General features: G+C 58.6%; 1 protein-coding gene across 1 annotated transcript in view; it reads right to left on the bottom strand.

Annotated features, from left to right (window-relative positions):
- FAM53B (family with sequence similarity 53 member B) overlaps positions 1-24,060 on the bottom strand; it is a 74,020-nt gene continuing 49,960 nt past the window's right edge. Inside the window, exon 4 of the mRNA XM_065894869.1 lies at positions 1-363. Within this exon, the coding sequence (XP_065750941.1) occupies positions 1-363 (363 nt within the window). The remainder of the gene's footprint in view (positions 364-24,060) is intronic.

The raw sequence follows: 24,060 nt of genomic DNA, 5'->3' as shown, positions 1-24,060 counted from the left end.
TCAGTTGTTCTCTATCTGCTCAATGTCCAGCTCGCCGTCCAGGGAGCAGGGGCTATTGCGGACAGCCCCGCGGTCCCGCCAGGCCGTGCCCGGCTCCCCATGCCCACCACAGCCCTCGCCGAGGGCGCAGCCACCCGCCTCCTCGCAGCACGGCTCCTCCTGGCAGACGGGGTGGTCGTCCAGGGACGGGGGCAGAGGCTCGGGGATCGGGGTCCCGGCGGGGGTCCTGCCCCCCGTGCCGGAGGCCGAGAGCAAGGCGGTCCAGGACCTGGTGCTGCTGACGTGGAGGGCGAAGGGGCTGTGAGGGCCGCGGTCCTCCGTCCCTGCGCTCAGACAGCTGAGGCTGCTGAAGGTCTGACAGTTCTGTGGGGGAGACAGACACACACGTCACTCAGGGTCACGTTCCTGGAACCGAAGGCCCGCACGCCCCAGCCAGCCAGGCCCAGGCCCCTGGGGCTATCTGCTGGTGGGCCCACCGGGCAGCAGAAGACCACCCAAGTCCCGGCCTCTTCCCCGACCTGGACAAGGACAAGGATAATGTATGAAGAAATACCCCTGGCCGGTGAACACCATGCTAATAAAGAAAACGCGAGGTGCAGTTATTCGTCTGCAAATGGGCAAAGAGGACGAGCTTGCTAACACCCAGTTCTGGGGGCACTGTGGTGCGGGGGGGGGCAGGGGCATGCCCAGAGCCCCTCACACACAGCCTTCCTGAAAACGATCTGAACCCTTCATCAGGCAATTTCACTTCTAGAATTTCTATCTGAAGGAAACAATCCGGACGCATGCAGAAATTCAGTGACATGAACGTTCCTCGTCACGCTGTTAAATTGAAAAGAAGTGACCCAGATTCCCTGCGATAAGGGTTCCATAAAGCATGTCTTTTCAGACAAGGGAAGCCTCTTTAGCCATTAGAAGAACACGGCAGGAGTGGATTTACTGACGCAAACGGAAACACCGCCAGGCCGCACTGCTGCACAAAGCGGGCACGGTGCCCATGCCACCCTGTCGCCGTGATAGGAGGGGACATGGGCCAGGAGGGTTGGCTTGACGTCCGCGTGGTGCACATCACAGCCACCCAGGGGGCCGGTTTCCACGTGAGCCCTGGGCTCCTGTGCCCTCGACAGGCACTCAGGTGACGGATGCTGTAGCCCTGCTGGGGAAGGGGCCGGGCTCACAGCTGGGGGCTGCGGAGACACCCCTCAGCCTCCCTAGGCCTCGGCTGCCTCATCTGTAAGAGGCGAGTGATGGTCCCTGCCTGTCCCACAGGGCCCTTTGAGGCCCCCGTGAGAAAATGTGGCTGCCCAGGGCTCCGCACCCGTAGGCTCTGCCTCTGCAAGGGGCCAGCCTGGAGGAGGCAGCCTAGGGTCTGCCCGTGGCGGGCAGAGCTTGAACACGGCCCAAGGGTGCTTGGGGCCACCCACTCACAAAAGGGGGCAGGCCCGGCACTGCGCACCGACGGGTTCAGCTACACACCGGCTCTCCTGGCTGAGCACAGAGTCGGGACGGAGAGCTATGCAGACGAGGGTGCCCACGGCCCAGCCCCACCGGTCCCCAACAGGACCAGCAGCAATGCTGTGCCTTCTCGGGACAAGACAGGAGAGACGTGTGTCGAAGGCAGCAGGAGGGAGTCTGGGCTCTGGCTTCCTCCCTGCACACGCTGGGGACTTGGGGGCGTGGGGAGCACCACACGTCTGCCAATGCCAAGGTCACAGGCCTGTCCTGAGGGCCCCGGTCCTTTCACAGGCGGCAGTGTCCGTATGTCACTTTGAAATAAAGGTGACCACCGGCTGTCACAGCGAGCAAGCTGCTGCATCAGGCTTGGCAGATGGAAAACGAAAGGCGCTCTCTCTAGAGGGAAGTGTCCGGGCCTGCCGTGCGCGCGCTCACCGTCCCCACTGGCGCCACGGCGGAAACCGCTCTGATGGGTTTGCTCGTCTTGGAATCCTTCGATTAACTGAGAAAGGGAGGCTGGGGTACTGGCGGAGTGGGGGGCTCTGGGATTGAGGAAAGAAGGGCTGGGCCACCAATCAGACCTGAGATGCTGGCCCAGGTCGTGGTGGGAGCCAGACTGGGGACCCTCGCGGTGCCCCTCCTGGGCCACGTGGGGCTCGCTGAGGCCCCAGGCCTCACAGGGCACGTTCCCTCCGCTGCCACAGCAGAGCGCCGGAGGCAGGTCCTCGTGCAAAACGGCCCCCAAGAGCCTCTGTGTCCTCAGGTCAGAACACAAACCTAACGCTGTGTGTGGGCAGAGGCCCCAGATGCCTGCGCTGGGAGGGTCCCTGGGGCCCCTTCTGCCTCCCAGCCACTCTCCTGACTGGCCTAGACCTGAGCCAGGACGAAAGGAGAACTGGGTAGAGAGACAAGAAAGAGGGAGGATGGCTCAGCCCGGGCCTATAGAAGCAGCGGTGTGTAAGGGATTTCCGCGAATGGCAGTGTGACCCGTTACAAATAATAGCGCCCAGCGTAAACCCAACGTGCTGTGAATGGGTCACAGGGGATGCCGAGACCCTGATGCCCTCAGCCCCACGAACATGTGTTAACTAAGGTGCAGGCGGGTGCCTGACTTCATGGCAAACGTGACAGCGTGTGTCTGGGCACTAGTCATGTTAAACAGCAGCCAGCCAGCAGCAGGGTACCGGGGACCCCAGTTTGCGGGAACCTTTCAGAGATGCAGCTTTTGCCTCAAGTGTGCCCTGGCGAGGGCTGAGGTCAGAGAGGCTGTTACAGTCCTGGGTTCCGCCACACACAGGCCTGATGGCTTCAGACAAGACCTTCCAACCTCTGACAAATAAGGGCTGGGTCAAGGGCACGCGGGCGACCGCCGTTCTGAATGTCTGGAATAACTGGGTCCTTTTTGCTTTGCAGCAGGGCAAGAAGCTGCAAGGTTTGGTTGGTGAATGTTGTCACAAGCAAACCCCAGGATGCCACTGAACCCCACCCTCTGACAGTCCTCAAAGGCACCTACTCCTTGGCTACAAAGCCAGTGTCACGTTGAAAACGTTGTTGACTCAAAACTCAGCTGTTTCAGCCACAGTGAAAACCTGCTGAATGTCCCAGCCGGTGGCACGCCCCACCTGCCGGGGAGGAATGTGACCTGCACAAAGGGGCAGTGTGTGTGTCCTGCCCAGGCTCCATCCCAGGAGGGCCCATCCTGTGTTGGCATCCAGGGCGCAGCCCTGGGGGCAGGGTCCCGCCCAGCCTCTCCTGGCGGCTCGCGCTCCCCAAAGCCCAGCTCCCATGCAAGAATGCTGCACAGGCCTGCTGGAGGCCTGGAGGCCTGTGTGCCCTCAAAAATGTCTGGGCAAAGCTGCAAAGCTTCGAACAAGTTCAAAGCACTGTGTGAACATCTTTCCAGGGTGAAATGGCTGCTTTGGGACAGACAGTCCCCCCTATGCCAGACCCGGCCTTGGCCCAGGGATGGGCTGCCTACTTGGGCACGAGCCTGCCCAGGTAACAAATCTCAGAGAGGACCATCCATGTGGCCTCAGGCTAGTGGCTGGAGACACTGCTCAGCACCCCAGTCCTAGAGTCTGGAGCGACTTTGGAATGGAGCCCCTGAAAGTCAAGTTGCTTCCATCAGAACTGCCAGGCCTCAGGTACAGGCAGCAGTGTCTCAGCCCACCCACCCAGCCTCCCCAAGTCAGGAGCAACGGCCCCTTCTCTGCACAGCCCTTCTGTGCAGATATCTGCTCCCATCCCCTCCTTCTGGGTGGCAGGCCCCTGGCCAGACCCTGGGCTCAGCCCGGCTGGAACTCTGTGCAGCCCTCATTGCAGACAGAGGCCCACAAGACCCGGGTAGTGAGAGCACCCCGAGGGCCGGGCCCGGCTCCCGTCCACACCCGCTGTCCACACCCAGCCCCAAGCGCCCACACTGTGAAGAGGCCGAGGACGCAGCCCCTTGCCAGCTGAGGGCACCTCTGCCTTGAGCTGCAATCTGAAAACCAAATCCCCCCTCGGGAACCTCACATTAACTTAACGGACTTGGCCCCGTCCTTCTGTGCACGCCGGCCAACAGCCACCCCGCCGAGCCTTGGGCCATGAGCTCCGTCCCCTCCCCAAGTGCCAGCCCGGGGCAGGCAGCCCGGGGCCAAGGGCAAGGCAGACTGTGGGGTGCCGTGGCCGAGAGCAGGCAGCGGCAGCCCCCTTTCTCCTGGTCGTCTTGCCCTCAGGAGGACAGGCTGTTTTCCTCACTCCCGTCTCCCTGGGCCACATCCTGCCCTTGAACCGGGAAGGCCCAGGGAGCGTGGTGCGCGTGGCATAGGGTAGGAGCGCGGGACGCAGGGTCTGGGGTCAGAGGAACTCGCCCAAGACTGGCTCCTCCACCGACAAGAGTCGCCTCATTTGGGAAATGAACAGTCGTCACTGGCCTGGCTGCCTCCCTGGGCCATTGCAAGGGTCCCACGAGAAAATGGATGCGAAGCGGGGCTGCTGGGGCCCCACCCATGGAAGCCTGTTCCCCAGCGCCTGGCACAGCTCCCCTGCCCCTTCCTCCTGGGGCAACCCACAGCCAGTGACTGGCTGATACGGGTTCCGGAGCTGACCCGGGCCTGGGGGGGTCAAATCCCAGGTGCTCTTCACACTGCTGGGCCCCCCTGGGTTAGGCTGAGGGCTCCTTCCCTGGCCTGCTTCCCTCACTTCCTACAGGTTTCTCCCAAGGGCCTCCTAATCTCTGGGCCCCGATTCCCGGCTGAAGCTCTGCTTCCAAGGAACCGACCTAAGACGGGAGATGAAAGCACTCTGTGTCACCTGCTCATCGGTACTGCTGTTCCTTCCAGAAGAGGAACGCCAGGTGCCGCTCAGAGGCTGACCGTCAGATCCCGTCAGACGGAGTCCACCTGTCAGGACCAGCCTGCCTTGCGTTTACTGGGGATCAGTGGTTGCTGGGGACCTCTCCTCGCTCAGCCCGGGGCCTCATCGTCGTGCCCACGTGAAACTTCCTCTCAACATCGTGCTGGGACAGAACACGTCTCCCCAAGGCACACGTGTGCTTCCCCTTCTAGGACAAGAGGTGTGACAGAGTCCCCCAGCTCCCCTCTTCTGGCACCATCCTTCGAGGCTGGCTCATTTGCTTCTCCTCTTCCTAATGCTATCTCCCTCTTTGTAATCCAATTCATGGATCTCTCTGTGTTACTGATTTTTAGGGAACCACCTCAGATCCCTCTAGAAAGAGGGGCATAAACAAGCCCAACCAGCCAGGGAGAACGTGCAGACCGGGGTCCACGCCTGGCCCAGGCTTCTGGAGCCTTGCAGCCACTCTGCAAGCTGCTGGGCTAGGGCCCTGGCTAAGAGGAGGCACTTCCTCCCCCAAGCAGACACTTTCATGAGAACAGAATTCTCCAAGTATCAAGAAAACAGCAGGCCATGAGAGTGGCGAGGGGCCTGGAAATTTTCTAAGTCTCGCTTGTGCTGGAAGCTGGCACAGAGACAACCAGGGCGGTGAGGCGTGTGGTTTCCTGGGGTGGCGGTTCTGTTTTGTTTTTTAAACTATCTCAGGAAAGAGAAAAAGGCACCGGCTTATTTGGGGCCTATCTTTAATCCATCTTTGGTAAATCGGAGTTTCCCATGAAGGCTGGACTGTCTCTCATAGGAAGCCCCAGAGCCCAAGGGGTCAGGTGGTGGGCTGCCCCGGCTCGGAGCTGCGGGTCTGGTGGCGGGTGTCAGGCAGGTGCTGGAGGTGGCCCCTCGCCCCCGGCATCCCATCACCGTGCTCAGGCCCTGCCCAGCTTCACTTCCTGCTCGCTCGGCTCTGTGTCGGGCCCAGCCCGTTTCTGTGACATGCTCATTACCTTTGGACCCCACAAGACGCAGCCCTTTTAAGCCCGGACTGCTTCCCTACCTCAGGAAGAAGGGCAACGCTGGCCACTTACAACCCAGATAGGGAAGCTGGGTCGCCGAGGCCTGAAAGCAGAAAATGAAGTTGCCTGAAGGGAGGAGCCTCTGGGGCCCAGGGAGCACCTCGGACTTGGCACCGGACACTTGAGGTTCTTCCCAGATCACAGGTGCTAGAATCAAACAGCCAGGGGAGGGCAGGACGTATCTGAGGGGTGGAAGGATGGCCCTGGCAGTTACTAGGAAGCCCCTGCCTTCCTGGGCCTTTTCCCTCAGCTCACTGCTGCAGAGGCCACAACTGCTTCCTGAGCACCCGTCACCTGGCAGGCGTCACCTCATCCACTAGACCCCTGCAGGAGCATCATCCCCTGCAGAAGCAAGCCTGAGCCCAGGTGTCCCCTGCTGGTGCCCTGCGGCCCCGACCCCGCACCCCACCACCTGGCTCAGGGGCCGGCTCACGGAGGGCGCTAGTGCAGCCCGGTGGGGTGGGAAGGAAGGACCCACTGGGTTAGCCCCCGGGGGCTAGACTGTGTGTCCGCACCCTAAGGTCCCGGGACGCTGTGGGCATGTGCTCTGAATGGTGGCCAACCCCGTGGTCTGGAGCCCCCCTCTGCCCAGGCCACGCTGTGGCAAATGCTGTTTCTGCACCAGGCCCCGGGTGGCAGACGGCCCGCCTGGACACAGAAGGTGCGGAAGCCGATGAATGGCAGGGGGCCTCCCGGCAAGCTCACAGTTAGAAAACAAACATTTTCTTTCTGCAGCGTGCATCCTGGCCAGCACACACTCAGGACAGGGCTTGGAAGAACACCTCGCTCTCAGCTTGCCGTGGAGGGAATTCTCTGCCTGACAGAAGTCGAGGGACCTTTCCAAAGCACACAGGGCGCTGGCGGGGGGACCAAGGCTAACGCACTGCCGGGACGCATAGGGACCCTGGGGGCGGCTTCTGCACCAGGACTGGGGGCACTGAAGGTGGCTCCAAGGCCCCAGAGGGGACAGCGGGCCCTGGGTTTTGTTCAGCTGGCTGGAGCTGGGTGCTCCAAGGGCCATGTCAAGGCACAGGGAGACAGGATTGCAGAGTATTGGGACCCTCTCAGCCCAGCCCTCCATTCTCTGTTCGGATATTGGCTTCCAGAGAGAGGGGATGCTTTTTGGAAAAACGGGCAAATTGCCAATCAGTCTAACAGCCTTAACTGCAGATAGGCAGACGGAGGCCGAGAGAAGGGAAGAGACTTGCCACAAATCCCACAGCTGGTTGATGTGCAACCATTCCTCTTGACTTCCGGGTCGAGCTCAGGAGAACATTCGATCCTCAGGCAGGATAGCGGCCTAGAAGAGGCTGGACAAGCCTGGGCTGGAACCCTGGCCCTCTGGGGGCCCTGGGAAGTCCTGAAATTTCTCAGCCTCAGTTTCTCATTTGTACAATGAGGCTAATATGAGCCCCAAATGAAGCCACAGAATTGTTTGGAGGGTTAATTGCATTGGGACCATGTAGGAGGCCAAGGAGGCGCTTGGCTAACCTGAGCTCCCTCCTCCCCCCTGCGCCCACCCCGCCGTGCTCAGGCTAAGGTGGGGGGCCCGTGGCTCTCCGTGGACAGCGCTGCACAGCCAAGGGGTCAGGGGCTCGGCTTTGGGAACAGAATCTATACCCTAGATGGTCAAACCCACTGTCCTTTTTAACCAAAACCTGCTTTCAAAGGAGCCAGAAGACATGCCAGCAACACGAAAGGTGAAATCTCTAGGAATAAAAGTATAAGAGCTAGAGAAAAGAGATAGGAAGAAAACCTTACAGAGCACAAATGTGGGCTTGAACAAAGAGAGAGACATCCTGTCTGTGGACAGGAAGACTCAACCTCAAAAAGGTGTGAATTCTCCCCAAGTTAATTCAGAAGTCTAACACAATCCCAATCTACAATGTCTACAGCAGCCCTCCCCCATCTCCAGACAAGCTGATTCTCAAGTTTTCATTGGAAAAATAAACAGGTGAGAATAATCAGGAAGCCTCTGTGAAGAACAATTAGGACAGACTAGTCTTACCAGATGCTAAAACATACTACAAAGCCTCAAAATTAGGAGTATACTACTATATGAGGACACACAGAGACTAATGAAATAGAAGAGAATGTTCTGAAATAGCCTCAGGTTAGCATATGATAAAGGTGGAATCTCAAAGCAGAGAGAAAAAGATGGAATTTTCAATAGCTGGTAGAGAGACCAGTGGGTAGACATATTAAAAAAAGAAAAAAAGGGCTTCCCTGGTGGCGCAGTGGTTGAGAGTCCGCCCGCCGATGCAGGGGACACGGGTTCGTGCCCCGGTCCGGGAAGATCCCACATGCCGTGGAGCGGCTGGGCCCATCAGCCATGGCCGCCGAACCTGCGCATCCAGAGCCTGTGCTCCGCAACGGGAGAGGCCACAACAGTGAGAGCCCCGCGTACCACAAAAAAAAAAGAAAAAAAAATGTTGGCTCCATATTCATACCACATACAGGATAAGCTCCACATAAACCAAATACTGCAATATAAAACCATAAAAACACTAGAAGGAAACATAGGAGAATTCCTTTATAGCCTTTCTAAAATCCAACATTCAGAGCCATAAGAGAAAGAATTAATAAATTTGATAAAAAATGTATACACGTCAAAAAACGCTAAAAGCACTGGTGGGATTGTAAAATTGTGCAGTCGGTTTGGAGAACAGACTGGCAGTTTCTCAAAATGTTAAACACAGAGTTACCACAGGACCCAGCAATTCCACCCCTAGCTATGTACCCAAGAGAAATGGAAACACATGCCCATACAAAAACATGCACATCAACGTTCACAGCAGTATTATTCGTAATATCCAAAAAGAGGGAACAACCCAAATGTCTACCAATTAGCAAATGGATAAATAAAATATGGCAGGATTATTTTTCGGCCATTAAAAGGAATGGAGGGACTTCCCTGGTGGCGCGGTGGTTAAGAATCCTCCTGCCAATGCAGGGGACACAGGTTCAATTCCTGGTCCAGGAAGATCCCACATGCCGCGGAGCAACTGGGCCCGTGCGCCACAACTACTGAGCCTGAGCTCTAGAGCCCGTGAGCCACAACTACTGAGCCCACGTGCCACAACTACTGAGGCCCGTACGCCTAGAGCCCATGTTCCGCAACAAGAGAAGCCACCGCAGTGAGAAGCAGGCGTACTGCAAAGAAGGGTAGCCCCCGCTCGCCGCAACTAAAGAAAGCCCACGCGCAGCAACAAAGACCCAATGCCACCAAAAATATAAAATAAATTAAAAAAAAAAAAAAGGAACGGAGTTACTGACACATGCTACAACATGGACGAACCTTGAAAACATTACACTGCTCAGTGAAAGAAGCCAGTCAACGAGAGACCACATTACTGTATGACTCCATTTATATGAAATACCCAGGACAGGCAGATCCAGAGAGACAGAAAGTAGATTAGTGGCTGCCTGAGGCTGGGGTGGCTAAGGGTGAATAGTGACGGGCAATGGGTATGAGGTTTTTTTGGGGGGATGATGAAAATATTCCAAAATTGACTGTGGTGATGATTGCACAGTTCCGTGAACATACTAAAAACCACGAAAATTGTTTGCTTTCAATGGGTGAATTGCATATAGCATGTGAATTACAAAGCTGTTGAAGAACGCCAAAAGCAAAGTCAAAACACAAAGAACAAATTAGAAATAAACATTTGCAACTCATAGCAAGGCAAAAACGAATCTAATATAGAATCGAGAAAAAGAGTGACACCTCAATTTTTTTTTAAGGGCAAATGAATACAGCAGAGGACATACGAATGACCTTTAACTATGAGATGCTCAACTGACTAGAAAAATGCTAACTAAGATGACACAGAGAAACCATCCTTCACCTTCTGGTTGGCGAAATCCACATTTGACCAGAATCTGTCGAGGCGGCGGTGGGGAACCGGACTGCCTGAGGCACCCGTCGGTGGTGTGGGGCCCCCTCAGTGTCACCTGGGCAACATCCTCCAAGACGACAAGTGCGTACAACCTGCATGCAACCCGCCACCCTAGTGGCAGGATGTGCCCACAGAGGGTACACCTGCAAGTCTGAAAGGATCCACAGGCAACACAGTTCATAGCTGAGAGGACTGCCCCCGGCTTGGGAGTCCGCAGCCGGGGCCTGGGAATGAAAGTGGGCACGTCCACACAACAGACCCTCCTGGTGCTGGAAAAAAGGCGGCAGTGGCTCGGCTCTGACACAGAAACACTTCCAGGGTCTGTTATTTAAGGCAGCAAGTTTCAGAAAACTAGACGTTAACATGCTATCTTTCATATACGAAAGGTGAATAAAAGAAGAACCTTCTTATTTGCTTGTATTTTTATAAAGGATTTCTAGAAGGATCACAGGAAACAAATAAGGAGTTAACCTGAGGCCACAGGGGATGGGAGGGATGGGAGCAACACTTTCCCTGTATACTGTTTTAATTTTTGAACATGTGAATGTACTATCAAAAAATATGTGTGTGTGTTTATTTTAAAAGGAAAGGACACTCTAAGTTAGGAATGAAGAGGATGACTCACAGGCCAAAAACTCTTACTCAAATGGTCACTCAGATTTTCAAAAAGAGAAGTCCCCCTCCCACACCATCTGCATATTAAAATCATTGTAATGTTTCTCCACCAAAGTCCTTTTTGACTTCCCTTTTCTCCTATTGGCAGGAACAAGGCTTATGCATCACACAAAAAATGGCACTTTGCAAAACTGTGCAGACCAAAAAAAAAACCCCTCTACCGGGTTCCTGCATTTAATAATCACCAAATTAAATCTGAGTTACACACGAGCACAAGACGTGAAAATACCAGGCAGGGCCAACCCTTGAACGGCAAACAGGCCACACATGTGCCAGACATCTGCCTGTGGGCAGTCGGCTGTTCGGGCCTTTTCCCGGGGCTGGTAGGCGGGCTTATAAACACAGGCAGGGGGAAATCCCTGGGAAACATCTCGCTGTTCTAAAGGTTTGCAGGGCTCCCCGCCTGCCTGGTGGAGGCTGGCCTGGGGTCCTCGCTCCATGGGAGAACACTGCCGGGCCTTGTGGGTGACCCAAGGCGGGGCCGGGGCTGCTTTGCACCCAAAACCCCAGCTTTCCCCAAACAAGGCCCGTCTCTTGGAACGCACCCACCTTGCCCAAATGGGCCGGTGCCCGTCATTCAGAGCCGCTGCCCGGCCCTGCCCCAAGGCAGGGCAAGGTGGCTGCTTGTTTGTCAGAAACAGTCTGGGGGAACGGCCCCCCGCGTGTCTGCGAGAGGCTCGGTGCTGAGGACGGGCGTGTGGGCCAGGTGTCTGCAGTTGTGGTGCGTGTGGACACAGAGTCCCCACCTCCACCTGTCAGCATATTTCCACACCTGGTGAACACACGAAAAGCAGAGAATAAGCTCAAAGTGTCAGATTCAGCTGGATTTCCTTTCTATTTGGTGCGGGGGTGGGGAGGGGAGGATCTCTTCTCCCCTCCTTAACGATAAAATATAAATCATAAAGAAAGGCAGGCAAACACTGTGGAAACACGACTGATTTCTCTGCTCCAACAGGCCTCAGCACGGAAAACCCCTACATCTCCCAGTCCCCAGGCCCCTTACAGACTGACCCTCTTCATGGACAAAGTGCTCCCCTCCCGCTGGAAAGGACCACCCGGTGCCCTGGCCTCACTCCCACCCTCTCTGGTTTGCTTCCACCCCTTCCAAGCTCTGGACCTCCAGGCCCCCAGTCCCTGACTTCAGGGAGGACCGTGTCCGAGCAGGGCCCAGAGGCCAACTGCATAGCCGGGATCCAACCCACATCACTGGCTCCTGCGTCCACATTGACATCAACGCCACTGGAGGAGTGGGCTTCACGGCCAACGGCCACTTGGCACTGATTCCCAGCTAACCGGCCCAGGCCAGAGGGCCGGAGAGGAGAAAGAAACGCACGACGTCCCCATGTCTGCTGTCTGGAACCTCGGCCGTCTCCCAAGGCCAAATGCTGGAAAATCCAAGTAGAACTTGCCACAATCAGGCTGAACTCCAGGCAAACCCAAGGCCAAGAGAGCCTACACCAACCATCTTAGGATAATCCCAGCACCCCTCAGCTCCTGGGAGCCAGGACCCTGGCCGGTCCCAGACAGCACTCGCGCTCGGAGCCTGAGGACGTAGCCAGACTGGGAGGGCAGGCTCGGGGAACAGGGATGGGCTGGAGGCCCCAAGCGCGGGGGCCTGTCCCCACCGACTGGACCACCCACAGGGCACCCTGGTCTGTCCAGATCCGCTGAGAGGGATATGGCAGGGCCACTGGGACGAGGCCCCAGAGGGCCAGTACACAATGTCTGGCTGCCCTCACTTCCACAGCATCAAGGGGGGTTCCCCTGCCAATCCACAGGGGCTCCTCATTGGGCTACAAAGCTGGCCACGTCACAAGCCACAAGCCCCACTCCCTTGCTCTGTGACTTGGTCCAAGGGCGACGGCTCCCCCAGGGAGGCACTGGGCCCACGTGGGAGAGCGAGCCCCGCTGGGACATCAAACACAGGGTCTGGGTGCAGCTCCAGGGCCTCAGGCAAACCCTGCTCCCCTCGCGGCCTCCATCTGTCCTCTGTCCTGAGACAGGGTGGTCCCCAAGGACCCCGCAGCAGCCTCAAGCAGAAGGTGGGAGACGACAGGCAAGCCCCAAGGACAGTGTGGTATCCAGGACACCCCTGAGGGGGTGTGGTCACCTGGCTCCAGGCTCCAGCCTGTCACGTACTGGGTGTGTCCTAGGAAAGTCCTGGGTCCACGTACACAACGAGGGAGTTGTTAGTCCTGCATGAGCCTGGCTGTCCCTGCCCTGCCCTGCCCTGCCTGCGCCCTCCCTGCCCACTCAGCCTCCCTGGACGCACTAAGCTCTCCTGGGGGTGCCCTCCCTCAGCCAGGATTATCACCCCCTCGATAAGCCTCTCTCCCCTCACAGCCCAGCTAAAACCACTCCCCGCCCCTACAAAGCCCTCCTGGAGCCTCCCTGCTGCACAGGCTGGCTGGCAGGGTTCTGGAGGGCTCGGCCAGGGGAGAAGTCTGCTGGCCGCACCTCTGATGCCTGGAGGAACGGGGTTGGGTGGCTGAATGAAGGGTTGAAAATGGTGATCCATTTGGGGTGGAATCCTGCATCTGCCACTACGTGTTCCCTCGGCCTCCTTGTGCAACCTGAGTTTCTCTTTCCCCATCTGTAAAATGGAGAAATAAAACTGCCCTTGTGGGGCTGTAACGGGGCTGAAATGAGATCATAACAGGGCCCAGCTCAGCGGGATCTCCACACCACATTACAGCGTCCAGCTGTACCAAGACGAAGGAGGAGGGCCGGCCCTGCCCCGAGGGGCTCAGGCAGAAGACACAGAGGGAGAGCCCTTCACCCACAGCTGTCCCAAGCGGAAGTGACCCGTGAGAGCAGAAATCCCAGGCGTGCTGGGGAAAACAGAGGCCGCACTGGCCTGTCCTGGACACCAGAGTTCTGCGGGGGCGAGGAGGGGCGGCTGGACCCCGCCAGCGTGTCCCAGCGTGCCTGGGCAGGGCAGGTGGCCACGGACGTGCCCGCTGGCAGAGGGTGTGGCAGGACATTCCTGGGCACATTCCACCTCTGTGGGTTCGGCTGTCCCTCCTGCAGAACCAGGGCTGAGTGGCAGGGACACCATGTGGGGCTCTGGTGGTCCTGAGCCCCAGAGGCCCCATTAGAGGACTGCCTCTCCTGAGGCTCGATCTCGCCTGGGGCAGCCCGGACACTCAGTTACAGGACAGGGTGGGGGGCTCACCCCGGACTCTTGCCCACCAGGCACTTTTCCTGGGATGGCCTGTCCTCTCACCCGTCTAAGTCACGTCTCTCCAGCCAAATCCGTCACTGCAGCAGGGCAGGGGCCTAGCAGAGGCCCAGGATCCCTGGATGGAGTCCCAGCTCTGTCCAGAGCCCCAGGGGTGACCTGAGGTCTCATCCCCCTTGGAGCCCGGTTCCTCCAAGCTGCAGTGAGGGACGACAGGGGACAACCATGGGAGCCAGGGAGGTTGCAAAGACCTGGGAGCTTGCATGGTGCTTGCGAAGTTCTCTGGATGCTTGTGGCCACCAGCCCAAGACTCCTCAGTCTCTGCTGCCCAGGGAAACCCTGTCAGGGAACCCCTAGTGCAGGGGCTCTTGGGCTGAGGGGTAGGGGGAGCAGGCTCGGCATTCTCCACCAGGACCAGGACAAGCCCACCCCAGCAGGAGATCCAGATTCCAGGCCAGGAGCAGGCACCCAGGAGACTTTTTTTTTTTTTGCAGTACGTGGGCCTCTCACTGTTGTGGCCTCTCCCGTCGCGGAGCACAGGCTCCGGACGCGCAGGCTCAGCGGCCATGGCTCATGGGCTCAGCCGCTCCGCGGCACGTGGGATCCTCCCGGACCGGGGCACGAACCCGCGTCCCCTGCATCAGCCGGCGGACTCTCAACCACTGCGCCACCGGGGAAGCCCCCAGGAGACTTTTTAAAAAAATATATTTATTTATTCGTCTTTACCTGGTCTTAGTTGCGGCATGCAGGCTCTTAGTTGCGGCATGCTTGATCTAGTTCCCGGACCAGGGATCGAACCCAGGCCCCCTGCATTGGGAGCGCGGAGTCTTAGCCACTGGACCGCCAGGGAAATCCCTGGGAGACATTTTCACAAAGCGCACTGGAGATGCCAAAGAGGCTGTGCAGGGCACGTCCTGAGCGGCACAGGTGTGGCCCGGAGCATCACGCCCTGTGCCACCAGACAGACACAGGAGCGGAGTGTGTGCTGCTCTGAGTGAGTCTGGATAAGCCATTGCCACTTAGAGGCGTGATGGAATCACGATGCCTACCTCGTGGAAGACCCAGCTCAGGGCCTCAGTGTGCTGACAGAATGCACTTCCCACTTGGAGGCCTGACCGCAGGCTCCGGAAGGGCTGGCCAGGGTGGGTCCCTGTTTCTTTGACTTTCCCAGGGACACACCTCAACATAACCGAATTTCCCGACAGGCTTATTTTTTCCCTTTTGTTCGTTACTGTTTAAGTGCTTGACAGGACGTGCAAATACAGCACTGGCACCCTGAAGCGTCTAGAAGCCCTCGCAGTCACCTGCCAAGTGACTACACCTGAGGTGGATGCCCGGGGCCAAGCTGGGGGAGACTCTCGCTCCATTATCTCGTCATCTAATCCTGAGAGGCGGGCTCTGCCAGCACCTCTGCGTACAGGCAGAGAGACCCAGGTAACTGGGCAGAGTCCCACGGGGCCGGGGGTGGGCCAGGCTCAACCCCGGCTCTGTCTGTGCCCTTACCCGTCACTCTGCACCTCGTGGCTGTCAGAAACGCCTGAATCCGGGGTGGAAACCCAACCTAATTTCTACCCCCCAAGTACCCCAGCAAGGCTTGCCTACTACTTGGTGAGAATTCCCAACTACAAAAGCCAAAGGCCCTTATGACAGCAAGGGCTCCGAGATGGCCCCGAGGAATGTGCAGGGCCCAGAGAAGCCCTAAAGCATTCTTCCATCCAGACATTTCTTCACATAAAGAGAAAACCGACCCACAAGGTTGCGCTACCGTAAATTCCACCTGTCATCCCCTGGAATCCTGCCTTGTCCCAGGAACGAAGTCAAGGCATTTCTGGGGGTACTCATGTCCTAGCAGCCGTGGAGCCTCTGATGGTAGTAGAACTAACGTCTACTAAGCATGTTCCCTGAGCTTCCCGGGGTTATCCCACTGAACCCACACGACACCCCCGAATGGGAACGGGGGCACTCCTGTCACTGGAGGCTCAGGAACTTGCCAAGGCCACACAGGGAGTAAGTGGGGAGGATATGAACCCCGGCAGTCTGACCCTGAGACCAAGGGCCCGAGTGCCGGAAGGCGAGGCAGCGGGAAAGGACGCGGCCTCCCCGGTGCACACGCCAGCAAGGCAGCAGCCCCGCCAGGGGCCAGAGGGAGGGTGTGCCCAGCCTGGCCTCACACGGGCCAGGCCCTCAGCCAGATGGGAGAAAGGGGCAAAGGCCGCAAGTGTATAACTGCTGCCTGGAGTCACCCCCGTGATGACGTGTCAGGGGAAATGCTGAAAGTGCCAAGGAGGCAGACCCACGAGAGAAACCAGCCAGGGCCCAGTGACAGTGCCTGGGTGCATATAGAACCTGGCATCTTCCCAAGGGTCCCAGCTCAGCCCTTGCTCCCTTCTTCCCCTTAGATGTAAATTAGTTCACGTGTGTGTGCGTGCACACCGCACCCACAGACACACACAGCTCCGCCATCTTGCAATCACTTCAAGGTGCTGCTGTTCCGACAACGTCCGACGATCGCGTGGTCGATCTGACTCCGACCCCTTCGTGGCCGTCCTCGTCCAGACGGGTGAGGCGAGCTGTGATGGTGCCGAGATGGCAAATGAGGTGCCCACCGCCAGGAGACCAGCTTCCGGGCCTGGGCCCCAGCCTCTAGCTTCAGACCATCACTGGCTGAGCCCAAGCCAGGGGATGAGCCTACTTCTCTCTCGTAAAAGTGTCTGATGATTTGGGAAACGCATAGAACCCACGAGGAAGTCCTTCACTTTCCATCTGCAAGTGGCTACCACAAAAAGGAGCCGCCAGACTCTGTGTGTCAACAGCTGAAGCCCGGGTCCACTCAGAAAGGGGAGCCTCGGGAGAGAAGGTTCTAAAATCCCCATGGGAGCCACCACCAGGCCCTTAGGAGAAAAGCAGGCCCAGAGCCGGCCCACCCCCGGCAGGCTGGGTCACTGCCCCTCGGACCACAGGAAGAGGGCCCCGTCTCTACCCTCTGTCTTCCAAGCAGATAGGCAGGTCTTATTATGAAAAAGAGAGCTGATAACATACTCCCCTGACCTGGGCGCCTACCATGTGCAGGTTCCTCCAGAACCCCTAGGAGGCAAGTGTCAGGGCTCCTACCGTACAGATGAGGAAACTGAGGCCCGAGGAGCCTGCCAAGGTCACCGAGCGAGAGTGGGAACCTCAGGCCACGCTCTGCACAAAATGGCACAGGCACACAGGCATGCACACGTGCGTGCAACGTGCTCACGTACACACACACTGCCCTGCAAACCTGGAGGGAAAATGAGGCGTGGAGGCCCTCCTGGCGGGTCACTGCAGCCGCAGCCAGGGGTTGCTCCGAGCGGGCTCAGGGCAGAGAGCAGTCCTTCTTCTGTCCACCTCGAGGACACTGACGCTGCCTGGGCTTGTTAGCAATCGGCCGCGCAAGCAGGTCAGGGGATCTTAACGAGGCTGGGACTCCAGATGAGAGGAGATGAAAGCCGGAGCCACACTTGTGGACAAATCCACAGTGACGGGTCCCCCTCTCGTGCCAATGCCTCTCCTGGCTGTTGTGGCCAAAGCAGGCCAGCTTCAAGGGGCGGGGTGGGGGGGGGGTGGACGGGCAGAGTGATTCTGCCGCGACAGAAGGGCTGCCTGGCAGAACCCAGACAGCCCCAGATGCCACCTTCTCAAGCCTGGCACGTCCTCTCTGCAGGAGAACCGGCCTGGGGTAGTGGCCCCACCCTGGCAGCCCAGCAGGCTTGCAGGCATCCCCCGCAGTGCGACAGCAGCCAGGCTGACGCCCTGTGGTCGCAAAGTCCCCAGAGGGAACAAGGGCCCTGAGGCCCTGTGGGTCAGCAGCCCCCCCAAACACACCCACCCACACATACACACACTCACAGAAACCTGGGAGGAGGGCGGCCTTCTCTCTCCTCTGCACTTAAAATGGGTTCTCACTCCAAAACTAAGTATGAGCTACGAATTTTCCCCCAAATTGTTCTGGCAGGATCGGAGAACCCAGAACAAAACTCCCTTAAGGTGCGGCACAAAGCTCTCGGGCAGTCGGCGGAACTGCTTTTCTACTTCCCGCTTTCCCTCGCGCTGTCTCCCTCTTTCATCTCCGCCATTGTCCCCTCTAAGTGAGACCTCATGGTGTTTTCATGAAAGCAAGAAAAATTGACATTCCTGAAGGTATTGTGGGACCTGTCGAGGCAGAATCACTCACATATGCTTTTTTCTCACTGATCTTAGAGAAAGAGAGAGAGAGAGACACACACACACACACACACAAACAAAAAAGTCCGTTCCTCCACTGGCCAATGAGAAAGAAAGCCGCACTCTGTCTCTCAAGGGAGAGACATCAATGGTCGGAGGGCTCAGGTTAACGGAGACGCACAGAACTAAGCACCCCACTCACCCAGCTGAAAACAAGAGAGCAACTTCCAACCGATTGGGGGAAAAAATTAATTGCAGCTTTAGAAATATCCTTTCTCTCCCGTAGGACCCCGGAGCCATGGGAGGCCATGGGAGGCCCAGGCGCTCTGCAGGGCTCCCAGTGGTTACTGCTATTCACCACTCGCAGGTGGCTGATCAATTTCCCAGGGTTTATCAGCGTGGCGATGGTGCCGTGCTCTTTCAGCGAGGGCTGCGGGAACCCATACAGGGCCACTTAAATCAGTCTGAAGCTGTGAAAGGCTCCATCACTTGAAGCCCGGGCCTGGCCGCCCAAACAGAGCCCCGGGAGGGCTGGCGGGCGGGCGCAGGGCCGGGAGGATGGTGCCAATTAAAAACCCAAGCCGATGGGCCTTTCTCTTCCTCGTTTTCATTCCTACAGCTACATTGTGTCCACTGGCAGCAGATTCCAAAAGCAAGGCAGGGGCATTCACCTCCCAGGGCTTTAGAGCTTCCATTCCCAAACTAGGCTAATTAAAAGCACAGTCCCTCCCAGGCTGCTGCTCCTGGGGAGGAGTGAAGACGGAGGCCTCAGAAGACAAGGCCTGACTGTGAATGCTGGACTCTTCCGGGGACGGCTAGCAGTCTTGGGAGGATGGGTCCCCTTCAGACCGTCACCCCATCCTCAGAGGCAGAGGGCCTCTGGAAGGAAAGGGCCCACTCCGGCATCAGTCCCCAGAAGAGCCTGGCCCCTGGGGTCTCTGGAACATTCCAGCATTCCCTGCGTGTGCCAGAGGCTCCCAAACCTGCTCAGGAAGACAGGGCAAACCTGGTGTGGGTGGGACTGGGCCGGTCTGCAGCTTTCACAGCCCTGCTACAGGGCTGACGTGCCTCTGGGATAAATTCACCATCCCATGCCTGCTCCCAGGACGCCCAGCGGACAGCAAGCTGGCCAGCCAGGGGTCACTGACTATGGAGACAGTCGTAGTCTAGGGAAGATGGGGCCCAGGCCTCGCCACTTTCTAGCTGTTTATCCAAGGCTCAGCCACTCTGCCCCTCTGGGCCTGTTTCAACTGGAAAGCGGTGACAATGAAAGTGCCCTTGCAGAGTTGCTGGGCTAGCACAGTGCATGGCATACACACAGCCTCACCCAGGGACAGCCAGCACTGCGACCACTAACCACAGCACTACCAAGTGGCCACCACCCCTCAGAAGCTCTGCCAGCAAACCCAGGAGCTTTGGCTCCATGGGGGCAAGTCAGAACCCCCAGAAATGGGACAGAGGGTCCTCCGTGCCCCCCGCCCACCCCCCACCTCCAGTGCCCTTTAGAATTCCAGGACAGCTCCTAGCCCAGCAGTGGATGAAGATGTGGGTGGCAACTCTGTTCTTTGAACAAAGTGCACGTTAATTCCAGCTGACCTACGCAGCATTCAGCAGCCCTTCTCCAAATTACCCGGGTATGTGAGCTACTGAACGAGGTCCTCCCCCAAGAACGTCTCAGAAAGGCACCGCTCAAAGGTTGCTGCCGCAGAGGGAGGCCAGAGGCGACCTCCCTGGGCTGCTCAGAGAAGCTGCGGATGCCGGTTTCCCAGATGGCGGTGGGAGGGGACATCTGGAGAGCTCCGAGAGGCCCAAGAATTTGACCTGAGAGGGCAGGCGGCCGTGATGGGAAAGGGGGAGGGACGCAGAGGAAGGTAGCCTGGGCCGGCCTTTCCAGCCAGAGCCTCCCCTGGTCGGGAGGCCGGGAGACAGAGGGGATGGTGTGTGCGGCCCCTCTGCCGTGGGATCCGACACAGCCCGGAGCATCTGCCCCTGAATGGGGTGAAGGTGGCTCCCGCTGTACCCGGAACCCATGGGGCCTGCCCCTCACTTTCTTCCTCGAATGAGAGGAAAAGGAGCCGCGTGGGTGGGAGAAGCGGCCAGCCCTGCGAGGCAAGGACCCCAGCAGTGGTCCCCTGCCTCAGGGGCGGCAGCAGAACAAGGACCAGGCTTGGGTCTCACCAGGGGAGCCCCAGGGCGCGCTGTGGCCCTGCAAGGAGCTGGGCCGAGGCCGCCGTGCAGAAAGAGACGGCCAGCCCAGGGCTCCCTGGACACCTCCGCGCAATGTGGCTCTGTGGCCTCACCTCTCCAGCGCTCAACGTCTCCCTCAAGGGAATATCTGGGACTCTGGTCCAGCTTCCTTTTTCTCTTTCAAGTTTAAAAGAAATTGAGCATTGAGAATTATAATAAAAATAACACTAATTCCAAGCCAGTGCCCCCTCAGGCCCTGCTGAGAGATGCAGTCTTAGCTCCTGAGACAGGCTCTGAGGCCAGGGCTGGCCCTGGTGTGGCAGTGTGCTCTCCAGTCTCGCTCCCAGGAGGGGCAGAGGACGGGGCCAGCTCTGAGGGCCGACAGGTGATGGTAAATCAAGTCGGGCTCGTGCCAGGCAGTTGCTAAGATCTTCCCCGAGAACCCTGAAATACTGATTAATGGGGGAGATGGCTCTGGGCTTTGGCAGGGGACTCAGGCGCCTTTTCTGATGAAAAGCAGTGGCGCACACTGCTGGCGGCTGTCTGGCAAAATGCCTGTTTGCCTGGCCTCCCTGGAGGGGATCAGGAGAGACCCTGGCACTGCCCGGGAGACAGCAGGAGCAGTGGGCCAAGAAGCCATCAGCCAGTGTCACCATCCTTCGTAGCTCCTGGGGTCTCTCCCCGGGAATGGGGAGAACAAAACTAACAAACCCGTCTCAGGGGCGCAGGCCCCGCGCTGCCTGTGTCTTCAGGTAACAGGATGTCCCGCCACCCAGCCCTACCCAGCCTGCGTGGCACTTGAGCTGAGTAGGCACTGAGAAGGCACCTCTCCTTTGCCACTGCCCAGTTCCGAAGAATAAGATTTCCTGTCCGAGGCCAGACATGTAACAGGGCCCCAGGGGCGGCAGCCACCAGGGAGGTCAAGATCTTTCTTTCACTCCAGTCTGTAGCCTCACCTATACAGTGTCGCCTCTAGGTGACTGTCATGACCTGGGGGAGGGGGAACTTTGGGCAGCTGTGGGTAGAGGCAGGGATCCTCCAGTGCAGGGCAGCTCCTCTCCCTCCAGTCCCAGATGTAATGCAGCCAGAGCTGAGAAACTGCCCTGTCTCAACAGCACATCGTTTCTCCCTGTTCTGGAAGCTCGGTTTTCCTTCTCTTAGGCATTTGCTCAGTGCCTTAGAGAGTGTTCCCACTGCGGCTTCAGTGCTGACAATGGCCCTGCAGCAGGTTCAAACATCTTCCCCAGGTCTCCAGTGCCTGACAGGACAGGGGAGGAAAAACACGCAACTCTCCAGCCAAGCGGAGAAGAAATCCTGGAACGAACGGAACCTTTCTGACTGGCTACCCCAAAGCGGGGCTCTCCCACCGTCATGCCACCAACTCCATGTCCTTCCTCGGTTCTTTTCCTCCCAGCCCTGGGCCTGCCTTTGGGACCTTAGGCCAAGGGCTGAAGGCATAAGGTTGGGTTCGCCATGGACGCAGGGGTTTATGGTGACCCAACATCCCTTCCCTCCAGCCCAGGTGGCGATGGTTAGTCCCTCTCTATGGCTCATTTCCGCAAGTCTCCTCCTGCTACAGCGAGACCAGTCTGCACCCACCCCCCTCACGTGAACTCCGACTTCCCTTCCTTCTGAGTCGTCAGCCTGCAATACCGGGGTGACTCATATGCTTACAGAAGGCGGAAGCAGGCACGGTGGACGCCCAGGGGTTTGGGGAGATCTGCGGGCGTCTTTTCCCCACTGCAGGAGGAGGGCCTGTGACAAGCGAAGAGCCAAAGTGTGAAAGCACAGACGCCGTGCTCTCTGGGTCTAAAGGGAGGCCCCATCCACGGGATGCAAGGTGCCCAGGCACCCTTGGAATCAGCCCCAGGGGCCATGACAGGGCGACACGGCCCATCTGGCAGGCACCGAGCCCCACCTGGGGGCCCAGAGCAGGAGGAGACCAGCCCGGCCTCTGAGGAGTCCAGTCGGGAAGGGCTGAGGCTGCTGAAGGGGGCTCGGGGCCAGGTCTCGGGCCAGCGTTTGCTGAGCACTTGGCTGGGATACCATTTCATTTAACGTACACTTCGCTAAGAGACTCGACTTTACTATTAGAAATGGGGAATCTGAGCCCCGGTGACGGGAATGAATGGCTGGCAGAAAGCCACTGCAGGTCCCCCTCCAAGCAGCTGTCCAGGCCCCCAGGCCTCGGCCGTTTCTCCTACTCCCAGACCCGCACCGCGACAACCCAGTGCTCAGGGCCTCGAGCTGGATGCTGATTTGTCCGTCTCGAGGCCCCTGATTCACGGGGTGCCCTTCGGATGGACAGGCGAGAGAAGGAAGGGAAGGCAGCCTGCTGAGGGCCCACCAGGTGCTGGGTCCTGACTCCCGAGCCGGCTGTGAGAGGATGAGCGTGTCCCCACACACTGTCGTGGGCCGAGGGTATGTGCCCAGTGTCCCAGCTGGGGTGTGGCAGAGCCCCGGCACCCGGCTGCGCCTCCCGAGAGATGCAGAGCAAGAGCTTTTGAACTCTGATGGGACCGTACTGGGGTCAAGGTTCCCTGCAGCACCCGGACTGCCAGGGAGGCCAACACCGAGCGCATTGGTAGCTGCACTCAGCTACTTGCCAGCAGGGCATCAGGGTGGGGCGAGGGATGGAGAGGAAGTGGGTGTGGGTGAGAGAGCATCAACAGGAAATGCACGGGACGTGCCTGTGAGCCGGCTGCCACCCCCCGGACTCCTGCCTTGTCGGTTTTCCCTCAGATGCTGAAATCCACTTGCCTCTGCAGGGCAAAATGGCGCACTCCCCCTCCTTGGGAAGGCCCTCTCTCTGGGGTGGCCGGGGGCATTGAGGCTTCTGGAAAGCAGATACTGAAGGCTCTGGAAACGTTTGCAGGAAACCCCCGCGTGTGAGAGGGATGGATGGGCACGGCTGCCCACAGACCAGCGTGCCCAGCACCCACGAGCCCACACTGTCCATGGAGAGGAAAGCCTGGGGGAGTGGGTACCAGGGGGAGGGTGGATGAGCACCAGCCTGCTGGGTCCTGGCTGGGCTCCACACCACCTGCTGTAGAGTCATCAACCATCTCCATCCGCCCTCAACACCTCCATCTCCCCATCTGTGAAATGGCAATAATGGTCTCTGGCCAGCTCACCTGGCAGCACGACCGCGAGACCTCAAGGATCATTGTCACGAGGCTTTGGAAAAGAGAACCCACTGAAACAGCGGCGGCAGAGCCCTCGACTGAACCCCAAGCAGCAGCGAGCCCGGAAGTGCTCCTCTCATCCTCACTGTGCAGAGGAGCAAGCAGGCGTAGAGAGGCTCAGTACTGCCCGAGGTCCCAGAGCTGAAAGTCGCACCGCCAGAGCTTGGGTGCCCGCCCTGCCTGCTCAGGGCTCCTCTTGCCACTGAGAGCCTGGCCGGGGTTAGCGATCGTGGGCAGCTGCCCTGGGAAGAGAGGGCAGCATCCCAGCCCTTGAGGAATGCCACCGGAGGCCGGTGGGAAGTGCCTGCCACAGGAGAGGCACTTGGAGGCACAGGGTGTGGGCCAGGGCGGCAGGAGGAAACCAGTGGGAGAGGAGAGCCCCGTCCTGCCAACTTGCAGGAACAGCTGCAGGCCTGCTGGGGAAGGTGCCAAGCAGGGAGGGCAGGCGACAGAGTGCTAGAGGGCCAGGGGCTAGTTGCCGCCCTGTTGCCAACTGACTCACTGTGTGACCCTGGGCAAAGGGCCTCGCCTCTCTGGGCCTCAGTTTCCCCAGACGCGCAAGGACGGGATTAGATGAAGGTCCCTTCAAGCCCTGAGAATTATGGGTGCCAGCTAACACCTTTGGCATCTCTTCATCCTCAAAACTGGGAGCGAGGAATCCAGCCCTGATTACTGGAAGTTCCCATGTTGTCATCCTAGAAGAAAACAGTGTCGTCTCAGGAGACACCGGCACACCGACCTCGGCAGAGGCCCCCGCGTTGTTCTTGGACTGGCCTGGTACCCTCTGACCACCCACCTGACCAACCAAGATAGGGGGACGGGTGGAGAGGGCGCTGCCCGGCACGCTGGCCCAGGCATCAAAGGCAGCGGTGGGAAGCAGGACGTGC

The sequence above is a fragment of the Phocoena phocoena genome, chromosome 16, assembly GCF_963924675.1.
Source record: "Phocoena phocoena chromosome 16, mPhoPho1.1, whole genome shotgun sequence".
NCBI classification, from domain to species: domain Eukaryota; kingdom Metazoa; phylum Chordata; class Mammalia; order Artiodactyla; family Phocoenidae; genus Phocoena; species Phocoena phocoena.
This window is presented reverse-complemented; position numbering and strand designations above follow the sequence as displayed.